Source organism: Siphateles boraxobius, unplaced genomic scaffold, assembly GCF_051911475.1.
Source record: "Siphateles boraxobius isolate OS27281-9 unplaced genomic scaffold, OSU_SipBor_1 130, whole genome shotgun sequence".
Classification (NCBI taxonomy): Eukaryota; Metazoa; Chordata; class Actinopteri; order Cypriniformes; family Leuciscidae; genus Siphateles; species Siphateles boraxobius.
The window spans coordinates 28,722,977-28,737,574 of record NW_027508734.1 but is presented as its reverse complement, the minus strand read 5'-3'; the positions used below and the strand labels follow the sequence as shown (position 1 = coordinate 28,737,574).

Below are 14,598 nucleotides of genomic sequence, written 5' to 3'. Positions count from 1 at the left end.
TCTATTGGAGAACACGAAAGGGATGAAGGCCTGGGCTGTCAAGTGCCAAAATTGCAAAAAAACTATAAAAAAAAACAACCACTAAAAGTGTCATAAAAAATTGTCCATATGGAAATATAATTCAGAATTTTTTAGTATTGTGTTCGTTGCACTTTTTTACGTGTGATTAGGCTAATCATTGAGGCTTTCAGGGCACAAAAGCACCATAAAAGTGTTCCATGTAAAGTTACTCTTGAGGCCATATTATTGCTTTATGTGTGGAACAGGCTGAAAGTTTAATTTTGTTATCCACTTGACATCTGCCCTTGCTCTCTTTGGCATATTCATGAAAGTTCATGAGAAGTAGATTCTATGAATCAGTTCTTTTTGTGTCAGTGGTCTGAATGATTTATTCATCAATTTAACTGCACTTGAGAGACTCAATAGCTACTAGGGGTGTAATGATACGTTTTTTTATGGTTAGGTTTGTATTGCGGTTTTGGGGTCATGGCTTCAGTACCGTTTGGTTTGAGGGCAGTGGATGGGGGGATTGCCAACTGGTCTTTGGAGGAGACTAAATATGTATTTGGTATTTGCTAAAATAAGCTCTGACATGTGTTACTTTCTTTTTAGATATGTCATCAAGGCAAAAGTGACATTTATACTCTGAGTAGCTCCAGTGACATTATCACAGTGGCATTTTTCATTATAAGGAAATGAGTGGCAGATCATTAGGTTAGAAAAAATCATGTTTCAATGTTGTATGTGTTTGTGACCCTGTAGAGCTCTGTGCCCCCTGTCATTGCTTCAAAGACTCTACCTCTGGTACTGAGAGCCGCCACCCCCTCCTCACCTATCATCATGACACCAGCACCTACTATCACCGTGGTGACAACCCTTGGCAACGCACTCCTTGAAGGCCCTCCTAGCTCAGATCCTCAAAAATCCCCAGTAAACTTCCAGCCGCTCATCCAACCGACCAATCAGGGAGCAGATCCAGTACGAGTCATATCTAATAGCACCATTGTTGTAAGTATTTCTCAAAGCTGTTTTGAGTCTCTTGTTACAGAACAAGAAGAGTTTTGTTTTCTTATTCCCACTTGTTTTGCAAACTGCATATGAGGCGGGAACAAATTTCAGGCTGTCTGTTTTAATTTAGAACCCAAGAGCTCAGGGTTGGTTCTTTAGATACAATTATTCTATTACATCTGTGGCTTAAATGGTTAAAGTTATTTGTAGTATGATGTATGTTGGACAGGTTAGTAAAGTAAGGGTGTCTAAATGGGCGGTCTTGTCACAGGTGCAAGCTGCTTCCCAAACAATCAAAGTTCCTCAGTTTGTCCCACCAACCAGACAGACAACTCGACCAGCCACTCTACCGCAGGTTTGTTTCCATAGAAACCCTTCACACCCTAATGCCTGGCTGGGCTAGTGAAAACCCCTAACTGCTAAGTGTCAGTGTGCATCTATGTCTTGTTTCTTTTTAACTACAGGTGTTACTTTTCTGTGTGATATTTTCTTCTTGCCCCATCTTGTTTACTTGCTCTGGATTTAATTTCTGTGTGCTTGCATAGTCACGACATTTGCAATTCCTGCTTTGGCTGTTGCTTTTCACCCTACTGTAAAGTGATCCTTATTTTTGAGTGCATTTTAAAATAGAATTTATTTCTGTGATGGCAAAGCTGAATTTTCATCAGTCATTTTTCCAGTCTTTAGTGATCCATGAAATATGTCTAATGTACTGATTTGCCGCTCAATAATTATTTTTTATTATTATATCAGTGTTGAAAATAGTTGTGCTGCTTAATATTTTTGTGGAAAAGAATAGCATTTATTTAAAATATAAATATTTTGTAACACTATAAATGTATTTACTGCCGCTTTTGATCAGTTTAATGTGTTCTTGCTGAATAAAACTATTAACTTCATTCAAAAACATCTTACTGACCCCAAACTTTTGGTAGTGTATATCATAATATATTTGTTAAGCTGAAAAATATTTATCAATTCATCGAATTTCATCCTTTACAAATGAAAGGTACTGCATTTAATTTATTTTCTCTTTATTTTATTTTTTTATTATTTTCTCTTTTTATTCAGAACTTGATGGATGAAAACCAGGAGATAAGGGTTATGCATAATAAATAATTAAACATTATTTTATTGTAACAAATTATATTATAAAACAATAGTCAATAAGTAGAGAACTTTTATTTGCATTGGAGTGGCGCTGGTGTTAGTGGTGGTGTGGAATAGTAGGGAAAATATTTGTTGTTTGTTGTATACTAGAGTCTAAATGTGAAAGTCTTCTGCTGTTAAACCGCTGAGTTGTGCATCACTTTTCTGAGTCTTTTTTTTCACTACTTGGGTCCACCTTTTATTTCTCAGTTTATTCCACAAATAATTGTCTTTTTTTTTTCCTGTGTGTGAGCAGGTCAGGCCAAAACCTCCAGCTCCAGCTGCTGGTCAGATCTCTGTGCAAACCTTGCAGTCACCGGTGTTACTGAGCACTGCCCTCCCTTCCTCTGGACACGTCCAGCAGATGCGTATCCTCAACGGCCTGCCCTGCCCCAACAGCTCTAACAACACAAGCATCCTGATCTCCCCATCTACACACATGCAGCCGTCTGTGCAGACACGCACACAGCAGTTACCTCAAAACAGACCAAGCTCTGACAACACGGTGAGGGAAATTTACACTTTATGTATTTAAGTTTACTCTAAAAACATTAATCACATGGAAAGTTTCTTTAAGGAAAGTCAGTTCACTCAGCCATATTGGTCTATCTCTTTCTAATACTGTCTAGGTGCACTATCGTTCAAAAGTTTAATTCAAAAGTCAATAGGAAAGACAAATGACAATTTATATTTCAAAGAAATGCAGTTCTTTTTAAATGTATATTCATCAAATAATCTTGAAATAAAATATGGTAACCCATACTCGGAATTTGTCCTCTGCATTTAACCCATCCAAGATAGTGCACACACATTAGGAGTAGTGAACACACACACACACCCTGCAAACCGTGATACACACCCAAAGCAATGGGCAGCCTTTATGCGGTGGCGCCCAGGGAGCGATTGGGGGTTAGGTGCCTTGCTCAGGGGGACCTCAGTCTTTTACTACCGGTACTGAAATCAAACCAGAAACCTTTGGGTTACCAGTCAGACTCGCTAACCATTAGCCCATGACTGAAATGTTTCTTGAAAGCACAAAAGCAACATATTAGAATGATTTCTGAATGATCATGTGACTCTGAAGACTGGAGTAATGGCTGCGCAAAATTCAGCTTTGCATCAGAAATAAATTACATTTTAAAATATATTACAATAGAAAACAATATTTCACAATATTACTGATTTTACTGTGTTTTTGATCAAATAAATGCAGACTTGGTGACCATAAGAGACTTCTTTCAAAAACTAAAAATCTAACCGACCCCAAACTTTTGAATGGTAGTGCATGTATTAATACATCTTTGTTTCTTCTTCAGATACCCGCAGTAGAATATGCGACAGAGCCAAAGACTTCATTGCTCATCTCTCCAGACACACCTACACACACTTCTCCTCCACTGTCCTTACAAACACCTTCTTTACCTGCTCCCACCAACACACACACTCCTTCCTCCAAACATCAGGAGGGCCCTCTGGTAAAGTATTTTTATGTTTATAAGGAATATAATGAGTGTGGTGATGTAAATTATGATCATTACTGAGATAATGACACGCATTCTTTCCACAGAAACTGGCCTTCATGTTGTCTCTGGGACTAGTCACGCGCGACTATTTAGAAGGTCAGGAGAATGAAATGTGTCTGTGTTTGTTCGTGAATGAATGTCTATTAACCTTTTCCACTTTGTTTGTGTAGAGATTCAGAGCAGGCGTCAGGAGCGTAAGAGACGTACAACAGCAAATCCAATATATAGCGGAGCCATGTTTGAACCAGAGGTAACAAACATACACATGCATTAAACGAGCAGTTCACTGCAAACAGATTGGAGATATCTGATGGAATTAACTGTGCTTGTGTGTGTTTCAGAGGAAAAAAAGCTCAGTGTCGTATCTGAGTTCCATAAACCAGTCCAGCAGGAAGAGAGGTGAGCCAATCACACTTTCTCTCTGTGCCTATATTAGATACTCTGTGTGGCTTATTGAGGAGAAGTGTGTGATTGCTGTTTTAAGAGATCAAACTGATAAATAACATTTTTTGTTTACTTAGTACTGATAATTTATCCAAAATGATTAATAACAAAACAGTCACAATTGCAAAGCAGCAATATGAAAAACTAAAAAAACATCTGGACAAGGTATACAACTATGGAATAATTCACATTCTGACCCTCTGAAACCAAAACCAAAGGTTAAGGAACCATAATATAAAAGTGTGGTGATGCTTTTTGCCACCTTCCTCTGCATCATCGTTATGAAGCAACAGGAGTAAACAGCTGCTGCTTTGATGATGCAAATTCGCAGTTCAGACCCAAATAATATAATGTGAACACAGTCCAGCAGGGGAGGGGGAGAGCAATCAAACTCCGGTTCAGACTAGGCAATCGCACCAAGTGTGAAAGAACTTTTAAAGTGTAACGATTTTTTTTTAATATAACCCACTTTGTATTGTTAGAATGTCTGTACTAGTATACTTAAATTAACTATTCTTACTTGTTTTCTGTGTTACGTGATCTGAGAAATTCACATTTATTTGTCAGCAAGACTTGACATCTCCAGAGCTTTTGTGAAAACTACAGATTATACTTGCGCACTTTTATATCCCCGCCCTCAGACTACCCAACAGACCCCGTCTGTTGGGTAGACGGAGGGTTATTAACAGAACATTGTAAGGGTAGGTTTATCATTGAAAATAGCATCATACTTTATCTACTTGTTAAACAGCATTATGGTAAAAATGGAAAACTATGGAAACAGCTTTTTTTAAACCCGTTGCTTCAGGAAGTTGGGCGGATCTGACAGACTTACAGTTTGTTAGTTTCTTTCTGTTTTTCCCCTCTGTTTGGCCTTAAAGGAATAGTTCACTTAAAAATGAAAATTCTGTCATCATTTACTTACCCTCAAGTTGTTTCAAACCTGTATGAAGTTTTTTCTTCTGCTGAACATAAAGGAAGATACTTTGAAGAATTTCTATAACCAGACAGTTAATGTACCCCATTGACTTCCATAGTAGGAAAAAAATACTAGGGAAGTTAATGGGGTACATCAACTGTTTGGTTACTGACATTCTTCATAATATCGTCTATTGTGTTCAGCAGAAGAAAAAAATTTATACAGGTTTGAAACAACTTGAGGGTAAGTAAATGATGACAGAATTTTCATTTTTAAGTGAACTATTTCTTTAAACACTGTGTTTGTGGTCATCCAGTTTAACATGTTGACTACAAACAGAAGTTTTCAGATTTTCCCGCGTTGCGTTCTCACCATATTTACGATGCTTTGCAGCCTTTAGTCTCTGGCTACAACGCGCTGGATCCTATACCAGTCAACACCATTATGACTAAAAATTTTGCTAAGAAGTATTTCCTAGTAAAGCAAGGCACTATCTGACTCTGGTAAGCATATCCATAGCAGACAGCAACATGTCCAATGCATTATTGACATTTAAATCACCCAGAACACCCTAGCAAGCCATAGAAACACTTAAAAAACATTTAGAAGGCCTTAGCAACTGTATTACATTAGCATTTTCTTCAGAAAATATAAAAATTTGATTTTAAATGTTTCAGGTTGAAAACAAGCTTTTCACAACACTGGTTAGATATTCTCCATATCTGTGAAATGTGAACCCACTGTAAATTGTCTAATTTTACTGCGGTAAAAATCTGTAGCCAGTCATTAAGCCCAGTGCATTAAGCCCCTTTTCTACACCTCTCATCCTGAACTGATCCACTCTTCTTTACTCCCATCAGTCAGTCTCTCTCGGTTTTACACAAGCACACATTCAGCAGTAATGACTGTTTGATTATGTAATGTGCTTACAGGCACTCTGCTATGGAGTGGCCCTGGAGTGTATGTGTGAGGCAGGAAGACATGACCCTGCAGTGTGTTAAGTGGGATAATGACTGTCTTCAGGCTGCTGTAAAAGTCTATACATTAGTAAAAGACTCAGACAATGTTCTCAGCCTACTTTATAGGTTTACAATCAGGCAAGTTGTGCACATCTTAAAGGTGTGACAATACCGCATCATTAGTGTACCATTAGAACTTGTTGTGTTTTTGTACTCCAGTCTTTCCAATACATTACAGTTTGCCAAAGAGATTTTTTTTTGATACTTTGATATGACCAATATTTTGATTGCTCTTCAAAGCTCACCCAAAACAGCTTTCACTGTTGCAAATTAAAGGAATAGTTCACTCAGAAATTAAGTGTTATCATTTACTCACCCCTTACTCACCTGTTCCAACCCTGTATGACTTTCTTCTGTGGAACACGATAGAAGATATTTTAAAGATTTTTTTCAATTCTTATTGTTATAATGGAAAGTCCTCTGGGTCCTGAACAGCATTGGACCCCATTGACTTTCATTGTATAGACACAAAAACACTGTGACATTTTAGATGTCAGTTTAGATGTTCCTCGAGGCAAATTCTGTCAGAAAAGTGTAGTAGGTTAGCATTCAAGTGGTTGAGGACAGAATCAGAATAAAATTGCAGTAAAGCCAAAATTATGCTTTTTGATAAAAAAAAAGACTGTTCCTGTCTTTTATAAAAACTGTAGGCTATATATTTGGTCTCTTAAATTGATCTTGAACACATTTGGGACCAAGGCTCCAGCCATATATTGTTTCGTTGAATATAACTCTTGACTTGGGTCTGCGTGTGTAAAAAAATAAATTATATAGATATATACGTGTATGTGTATGTGTATGTGTGTGTGTGTGTGTGTGTGTCTGTATGTATATATATATATATAATGTGTGTGTGTGTGTGTGTGTGTGTGTGTGTGTGTGTGTGTGTGTGTGTGTGTGTGTGTGTGTGTGTGTGTGTGTGTGTGTGTGTGTGTGTGTGTGTGTGTGTGTGTGTGTGTGTATATATACAGGTATATATATGACGTTGAAACTTTGCGACCATGTGTAATGTAATGGTACTATTAGTTCTTGGTGATAAAAGACATGCATACTTGCTCTGTTAATGTCCAGTGCACACATAAATGTGCATAATCTGTTGATTTATGATGTTGAATATGGCTCGTCTTAACATTTGACAGCATCTGTGTTAGCTGTAGATGAAAATAAGCTTCTTGATGCCTGGATAAGCTTCTTTAAATCGTTACCCTCTGATCCTTCTTTGTTATTGGCATTTCTTATCCCCATCTGCCTAAATGTAATGCCTTCTGCCTTTATCAGCTGATTTGAGGCCAGCTTTTGCAGAATGTGTTGTTACCCAGCATGCAATGCTTCCTTTTGTAATCTAACGATGCTCTCTCCCTCCCAACCACCATCACACCACCCCCACCTGCTCCTTCCTGCTACCCTAGCCAATGAGGACAGCTTGTCAGAGGTATGCTACACCAATGTTTTGTCTTCTTTTTCTTTTCTTTTCTTTTTGTGTTTTGTTTGTCCTTTGTTTCATCTCACCCAGGTCGCCTTTCTAAAAACTGCAGTATTGTGGAGCGGGGGCCCCTCCCCCCAACCACCAGCAGCCATCATTCTACCTTCCCAGACCTACAGCGGCCCACCGCGGGCAGCCCATTCTCCCCTGCCCTCTCACTCACCCTTCCATCACATTCACCCTCACCCAGCCCCAGCTCAGCAGGGGATGTAAGTAGCTGTGATAGTCCACTACAGTTACTGAGACACAATTCAGACTTCCCTATCTCAGTGTTCACCGTGCTCACCAGTGACATCTAGTGGTAGCGGAGGTGAATGCTGAGTCTCCGGTAACTGAGAAACATTTATATTAGAGATTCATTGCCATTCACTGTCGTTCTCGTAATTCATTTCATTTCTTTTTTCTGTTCCATGCCATGACATGTTTTACTTTTGTCAGTGATCTTACAAAGCAGACAGTCTTTATAGAGGTAACTTAATAGACTACTCTTGCAGGTTATATTCTTTCAATTTACAAACTTTTAAAATGAATGGCTATGTAATTTCTATCCAAAATCTAATGAAATAGAGGCAAAGAGGCAGCTGTTTAACCTGGACCCACCAAAAATGTTCTTTTTTTTAAAAAATAGCTCAAGTTAGAATGTAATAGAGACAATAGACCCTTTCACAGCAAGCCTAAATTTCCGTAAAATGACCAGAACAACTTTTCCGGTAAATACACAAATGTGCTATTCACACAAGCAACAACATTGCGTCTTTTTACTGGTACGATACCATTTGCACATCAGTACCAGTAAACTCATGTCATGTTGGTCATTGGAAATGACCCATTTGATTCATCCACCTGGATGAGAAGCGCTTGAGTTTCATTTTAGTTACATTTTGTTTTACTTCTGAATGACCAGCGTAAGGAGATGATGACACAGAACGTGGTTCTGCTCTTAAATACACGAGGCACATAATAGTTATGGTACTGCAGTCACTATGGTCAGATGTTCGTCTAGTGCATGTTTATATAGAAAAACAATTAAAAGCAGCAGAACTTACTCTAAACAGCTCCGACAGAGCTTACGTCTTCTTAATTTGCTGGTATTGTTACAACTTATCAAAGGAAAAAGTGCCAGAAAAGGTCCTGTTCACACATGATCTCCTGATGGTAATTTACCATCAGTAGAAGCTGCATGTGTAAAAGGGGCTAATAAGTATCAGGTTTTGATTGATGAGTCAGTATTTGGCAGCTGATGTCATGAGATGGAGGGGGCAGCGTTTCATATGTGATACTTGCTCACATATAAATCATCTGGGCTTCATAAGGGCATGCATATCTGCCTGAAACGCCACAGTTCTTCTGCTCAGGACCCCTGATTTGATGCAGGGCTACAAAAACTTAGTAATATTCACTCTAAGTACACCTAAAACTGGAAAAAAGACTGTTCAACTTTGTAAGTTGTAGGTAGCCTCATGCCTTGCCACTTCATTTGTTTTCACTACTATGCATTCATTTCCACATTCATTTTAAATGTTCATGTTTTTGTGTGCATCACTTTGAATGCAGACTGTTAACAGTTGTGTATTTCAGTGCCATTCAGTACATGTTTTCTTTAGATTCTGCAGAAGGAAGATGCCATTGAGTGGCCAGGGACTCTTGCTATTGTCCATTCTTACATCTCCTATAAAGCAGGTGAGAAGTTTCACAGACATCTGATGATACCTAGAAAAGTCAACCTGCAATGACACAGAATCAATGTGATGTAAGATTGCTTAAAAATGTTTTGAGTTAGGAGTTTAAAATGGAACAAAGTTTCTTTTTATGAATCTGTTATGAAATGCACCAGTAAATCTCTGATCTTTGGAAAAGCTGTCCTAGAACTATAGAATAGCAGCAACAATTTACTTTTTCTGCAGCTTTGGTACTGGCAGTATTTTTCCATTCATTTTCTTTGTTCTTCAAGTCATGAACCAAACCAAACAGCTCTGAAATGAATTACAACATTACAAACTTAGATTTTTGACCAGTTTTGTTTGCAGTGAACACCATTGTTCAGACGGTCATGAACATTCACATTCTGTCAGACACATTAACTACCATTAATTAAAATTTAAAAACAGGCCTTCAGGGTGCAATTTAAAATAAGTCTTGATCCCCCTGAAGCACGTCAAAAACGTTGTAAAATGTAGTTTAGAATGGAAGTTTACTTCCAAAATTACAATATAAAATCAGTCAGAGCTATAGAAATGTATCTTCATTTTTAGATTTTGCTGAAATTGGTCATACCATTGACATTACCTGTGCAGTTGAAGTAAATATGTAAATGCTAACTTGTTTAATGCTGTTAAACTGAATGTTCAAAGCAATTTGGGAGTCAGAAACATCATAATCATCATTGGTCTAATTCATTTTTAAAAGTTATGAACTACATTTTTTTATTTTATAATGTTTCCTGGGGTGCACTTATAATGTTATGTTATATGATATTATCCTTTATAAATAAAAGGCCATTTTCTACTCGTGATTTTAGTCCTGACTTGAACGCTCTGTTTGAAGGGGCGTGTCTGCTGTGAGACTTAAGCGTAAACGCCCTCTGCTATGATTGGCTAACATCTTTGCGTATGAAATAATCATTACATGTTTAACTCTCTCGAAAATTTGACTACGTTTTACCATGACAGTTGTTTTGACATTAACTAATCGTGAAAAGTTTTGATTATATCATTATATTTAGATCTACTCCCGTCTCATGACATGTTGCAGCGATAAACGTTGTAGTCGATGGCGACAGTCTGAGTGCATGAATGCAGTGATCTTGTCATTGCAACTCTATTTCTGCACTCTCACGAAGGCTTTCATCATAACTAACAAAAATCATATAGTAACAGAGGAGTTCTGAAACTTACAAGATGTTTTTATAGTACATTTACCTCTTACATGTCAAAAGATCAAGGAAAATTTGATTTCTCAATTCATGACCCCTTTAATATTTAAGGGCACCTATTATGCCCCTTTTTACAAGATGTAAAATAGGTCTCTGATGTCCCCAGATTGTGTATGTGAAGTTTCAGCTGAAAATACCCCGCAGATAATTTTTACAGCATGTTAAAATTGCCACTTTTTGAGGGGTGAGCAAAAACGCGCCTTTTGTGTGTGTCCCTTTAAATGCAAATGAGTTGGTGCATCTGGTCCACTTTCAAGAAGAGGGCGTCGCTTCAAGTCAAGAGCTCTGTAGTACAACTCAGCGTGGGTGTAGGAAGAAGAAGACAGGGTCGGCTGAATTGGGACTCGCACGTTATTTAGAAATAAAAATAAAGAAAACAAAAGGTGCGCTCGTGCGCCTTCACCGTAGTGAAACACTACAGCAATATATAAACACTCTGCCCGCTGTACCAGCTCACGCTGTATGTCTCCAGCTCTCACAGTCTTGTCAGATGACCACTCTTTCCACTCAGTCCGTTTGCCAGTGCGTGCTGCGGGTCGCGTGCGAGTCCCAGCTCTCTCTCCCCGCTCTCTCATTCCCGGCAGCTTATAAGCGGTCTCCACGCCAATCACTGCAATCAGACACAGGTGTTCATCATCTGCACTTGACCTACTTACTCATGGCACAGCTCGCTGACTCGTCTCTCGCTACAGACTTCGCAAAACCACGCCCCCCTCGCCACATACCCCCACCGCCCGACTCAGGCCGGGGAGCCGTCCGTTCGACCAGGCACGGGAGAGAACACATCAGCAAATTTCAGCTTGTAAATTTTTAATGTCAGTGAGCTGGGAGGGTGAGAGGTGATCTCCGCCAAGAGCCAGCGCGAGAGATTGTGGTTTTGTGTTCGCTTCTGGCCCGAGATCCTCCTCTCCGCTCACTACCGTCGCCAGCATCACTGACTCTGCCTCAACCCACTTTTTGAGGAGGTTGAGGTGATAAATTTGATGTGCCCCGCCCCTATCTGTTCGAACTACCTCATAGTTGAGATCGTTAACCCGCCGTGTGACCTCAAAAGGTCCTTGCCACTTTGCGAGTAATTTCGAGCTAGAAGTAGGGAGTAATACAAGCACCTTATCTCCCGGTGCAAATTGACGAAGTCTAGCCCCCCTCAGGCTTTGATGAATGGAGGTTTGGTTGCAGCCTGAATCCACCAAAGCCTGATAAGTCCCCCCCTTGATACTCACTGGTATCTGGTACAGGCCAGCTTGATCGGGGGCAGCCTGTGGCGCGTCGGGAACCCGGATCAGTGTCCCCACCTCCATCACCGGACACCGGTCGATAAAGTGTCCCGGGTCCCCGCAGCGCCAACAGGCCGGCCCAGGCCTCCCCGCCGCCCCCAGTGGCGGGAAGCGGGTCAAGGGATTGGCGTGGAGAGCGTAGGGCTGCCGGAATCGGGGCGGAGTGGTCGCCGGACGCAGCCCCCCTGGGTGGGGCCCTGAATGCGGGGACAGGCTCCGCCGGAGCCCCCGTTTTCCACCTCGGCGCCGGCCGGGGCATTAGCCCCCCACGAGACCTGGGAAGGGGAACAGGTTTGGGGAGAGAAGGGGACGAGGGAGAGAGAGAGGCAGATGGAAGGGGCTCGCCGACCCCTGGGCACGCCACCATGTGATCCTCCGCCAGGTGGATGGCCTGGTCCAGCGACGTCGGCCGGTGGCACTGGACCCACTGTGCGGTCTTCTTGGGCAGTTTGGAGATGAATTGTTCCAGTACCACCTTGTTGATAACGTCCTCGACGTCGCCTCCGTCGGCCATCAGCCATCTGCGGCAGGAGTCCCGGAGCTGTTGCGCCATGACGAAGGGTCGGCCGGACTCTTCCAGGCTCAGGGATCTGAACCGCTGGCGATGTTGTTCAGGGGTCCGGCCGACCCACTGAAGAATGTCGCGCCTCAGGTCTTCATAAACCAGGAGATTCTGGACTGGCAGTTGGTGGGCGGTTATCTGCGACTCTCCCGATAGCAGTGGGATGAGTCGCATGGGCCAGTCCGCTCGGGGCCATCCCCGGCCTCGGCCGACCTCTCAAAAAGGTCCAGGAATCCCTCCGGATCATCCTGGGGTCCCATCTTATTGAGAGGCATGGGCGGGGCCGAGGCCGTAGCTGGATCGGGGACGGCCCGAATCTCCCGGTCGAGCCAGCTCCGGAACAGCTCGCGGTCTTCTTGCTGGCCTTGGAGAAGCATCTGGAACCGGTGGTCTTGCTCCTCCTTTACGGCCAGCAGGGCGTGGTGTTGCTCCCTGTGAAGACCCGCGAGCGTTTGGATGAGGTCCGCAAATGGCGTTCCTGGCGGGGTCTGCATGGAGGCGGCAGTCTTCTTCTTCCCGGGTTTCGGCACCAGTGTAGTACAACTCAGCGTGGGTGTAGGAAGAAGAAGACAGGGTCGGCTGAATTGGGACTCGCACTTTATTTAGAAATAAAAATAAAGAAAACAAAAGGTGCGCTCGTGCGCCTTCACCGTAGTGAAACACTACAGCAATATATAAATACTCTGCCCGCTGTACCAGCTCACGCTGTATGTCTCCAGCTCTCACAGTCTTGTCAGATGACCACTCTTTCCACTCAGTCCGTTTGCCAGTGCGTGCTGCGGGTCGCGTGCGAGTCCCAGCTCTCTCTCCCCGCTCTCTCATTCCCGGGCAGCTTATATGCGGTCTCCACGCCAATCACTGCAATCAGACACAGGTGTTCATCATCTGCACTTGACCTACTTACTCACCGCACAGCTCGCTGACTCGTCTCTCGCTACAGACTTCGCAAAACCACGCCCCCCTCGCCACAAGCTCGTTCTTCAGTGACAGCACATCTCATCTCACTGAATGAAAATGTCAGAACAGAAATTGTACTAGCAGTGTTCAGTTTGAACCGGAGTCGGACAATAATGCCTACAGAGCCAAATAAAATATACTTCATGGAGATAGAACAGGTATAGTTTAGTTTAATTACGGTTATAACATATTTGTCATCTTGCTTTTACCCACTATTAGTGTAAAAGCCTGTTGTAGCTGACCCCGTCTGAATGCTGGCCAAAAATTTACTGATGAGTTTTATGAAGTTTATTGTTCTTCACACAAAATATGAAGCACAGAAAATCACTGTAAGAGCGGATTAAATAGTACAAGAAGTGCGCATTAGAGTCTTATCCATAAACTCTCTCTCCTTTGCATTATCATCATCATACACAGCGAATTACACAAAAACACTCGTTACAACTAACAGTAAACAAATATGTACAGACCTTTTCAGTTGGTGCTTAATAAACTGATAAACTTTATGTCCGTAAAACAACTCTGATGAACTTGAATAATCTGTGCGCTCTACCTTTCATTACTGCCTTGACCAGTATCGATCTGGAGACTGTAAGCTGGATCACAAACACAACAGTTGGTACTGATCCATCCTCGAGTAACAACTTTTTGCCAAAGCCTGCTTTGTACGGACCCTCGTTCACAAAGCAGTCTGGTTTAAAATGATTCGCGCAAACATAAACGCATTTAGGGAGCGCGTTCCCTTTAAAAACAAAAGTAATCCACTGCGTGTCTTCAGCAGCTCAAATGTTGGGAGTAAATGACGACTGCTATGTTCCTTCTTACATCCAACAACAAAACACCTCAATCTGGCGTCGAAACTATGGCGGTCTATGTAGAGCTCACTCAGGACGGGTCTAATACGGCAGTGTCAGTCAATAGTTGTGGGCGGGGCTTATGCAAAAGGACGTCACATTGCCCCGAATCTGAAAACAGCTTGTTCTGAGACACTGGTTATGATATATGGGGATTAAAAAAAAGCACTGGGTGGATTTTTATCAATATAGGGTGGTTTGTACACACACTGCCAACACACATTTACTGTATTTTCAAACACCATGTAAAAGTGAATTTTACATAATAGGTGCTCTTTAAAATAATTTAGAATCATTAAAAATGAACATGATCTGACCAAGACCATATTTATAAATTAGCATTATACCAAAATGGACAAATGTGTGAAAAATATATCTCTGACCTGCTCCCTGACCCCTGAAGATCACAGTGTCTCTCCACAATCATGGTTGGTCTGTCTTACAAAGTTTCTACAGAAAATACCTTTGGGG

At 41.5% G+C, this 14,598-nt stretch overlaps 1 protein-coding gene across 4 annotated transcripts in view; it reads left to right on the top strand.

Annotated features, from left to right (window-relative positions):
* Positions 1 to 14,598, top strand: part of phf21aa (PHD finger protein 21Aa) — a 37,872-nt gene that overhangs the window by 19,469 nt on the left and 3,805 nt on the right. For 2 of the 4 annotated variants that reach the window (XM_077229033.1, XM_077229034.1), the window contains 9 exons: positions 763 to 1,008; positions 1,280 to 1,363; positions 2,414 to 2,662; positions 3,474 to 3,632; positions 3,725 to 3,776; positions 3,851 to 3,930; positions 4,022 to 4,079; positions 7,576 to 7,754; positions 9,150 to 9,225. In XM_077229033.1, the coding sequence (XP_077085148.1) occupies positions 763 to 1,008; positions 1,280 to 1,363; positions 2,414 to 2,662; positions 3,474 to 3,632; positions 3,725 to 3,776; positions 3,851 to 3,930; positions 4,022 to 4,079; positions 7,576 to 7,754; positions 9,150 to 9,225 (1,183 nt within the window). Of the gene's footprint in view, positions 1 to 762; positions 1,009 to 1,279; positions 1,364 to 2,413; positions 2,663 to 3,473; positions 3,633 to 3,724; positions 3,777 to 3,850; positions 3,931 to 4,021; positions 4,080 to 7,471; positions 7,495 to 7,575; positions 7,755 to 9,149; positions 9,226 to 14,598 lie in introns of all 4 variants that reach the window. The other 2 variants (XM_077229035.1, XM_077229036.1) reach the window with 1 other exon arrangement.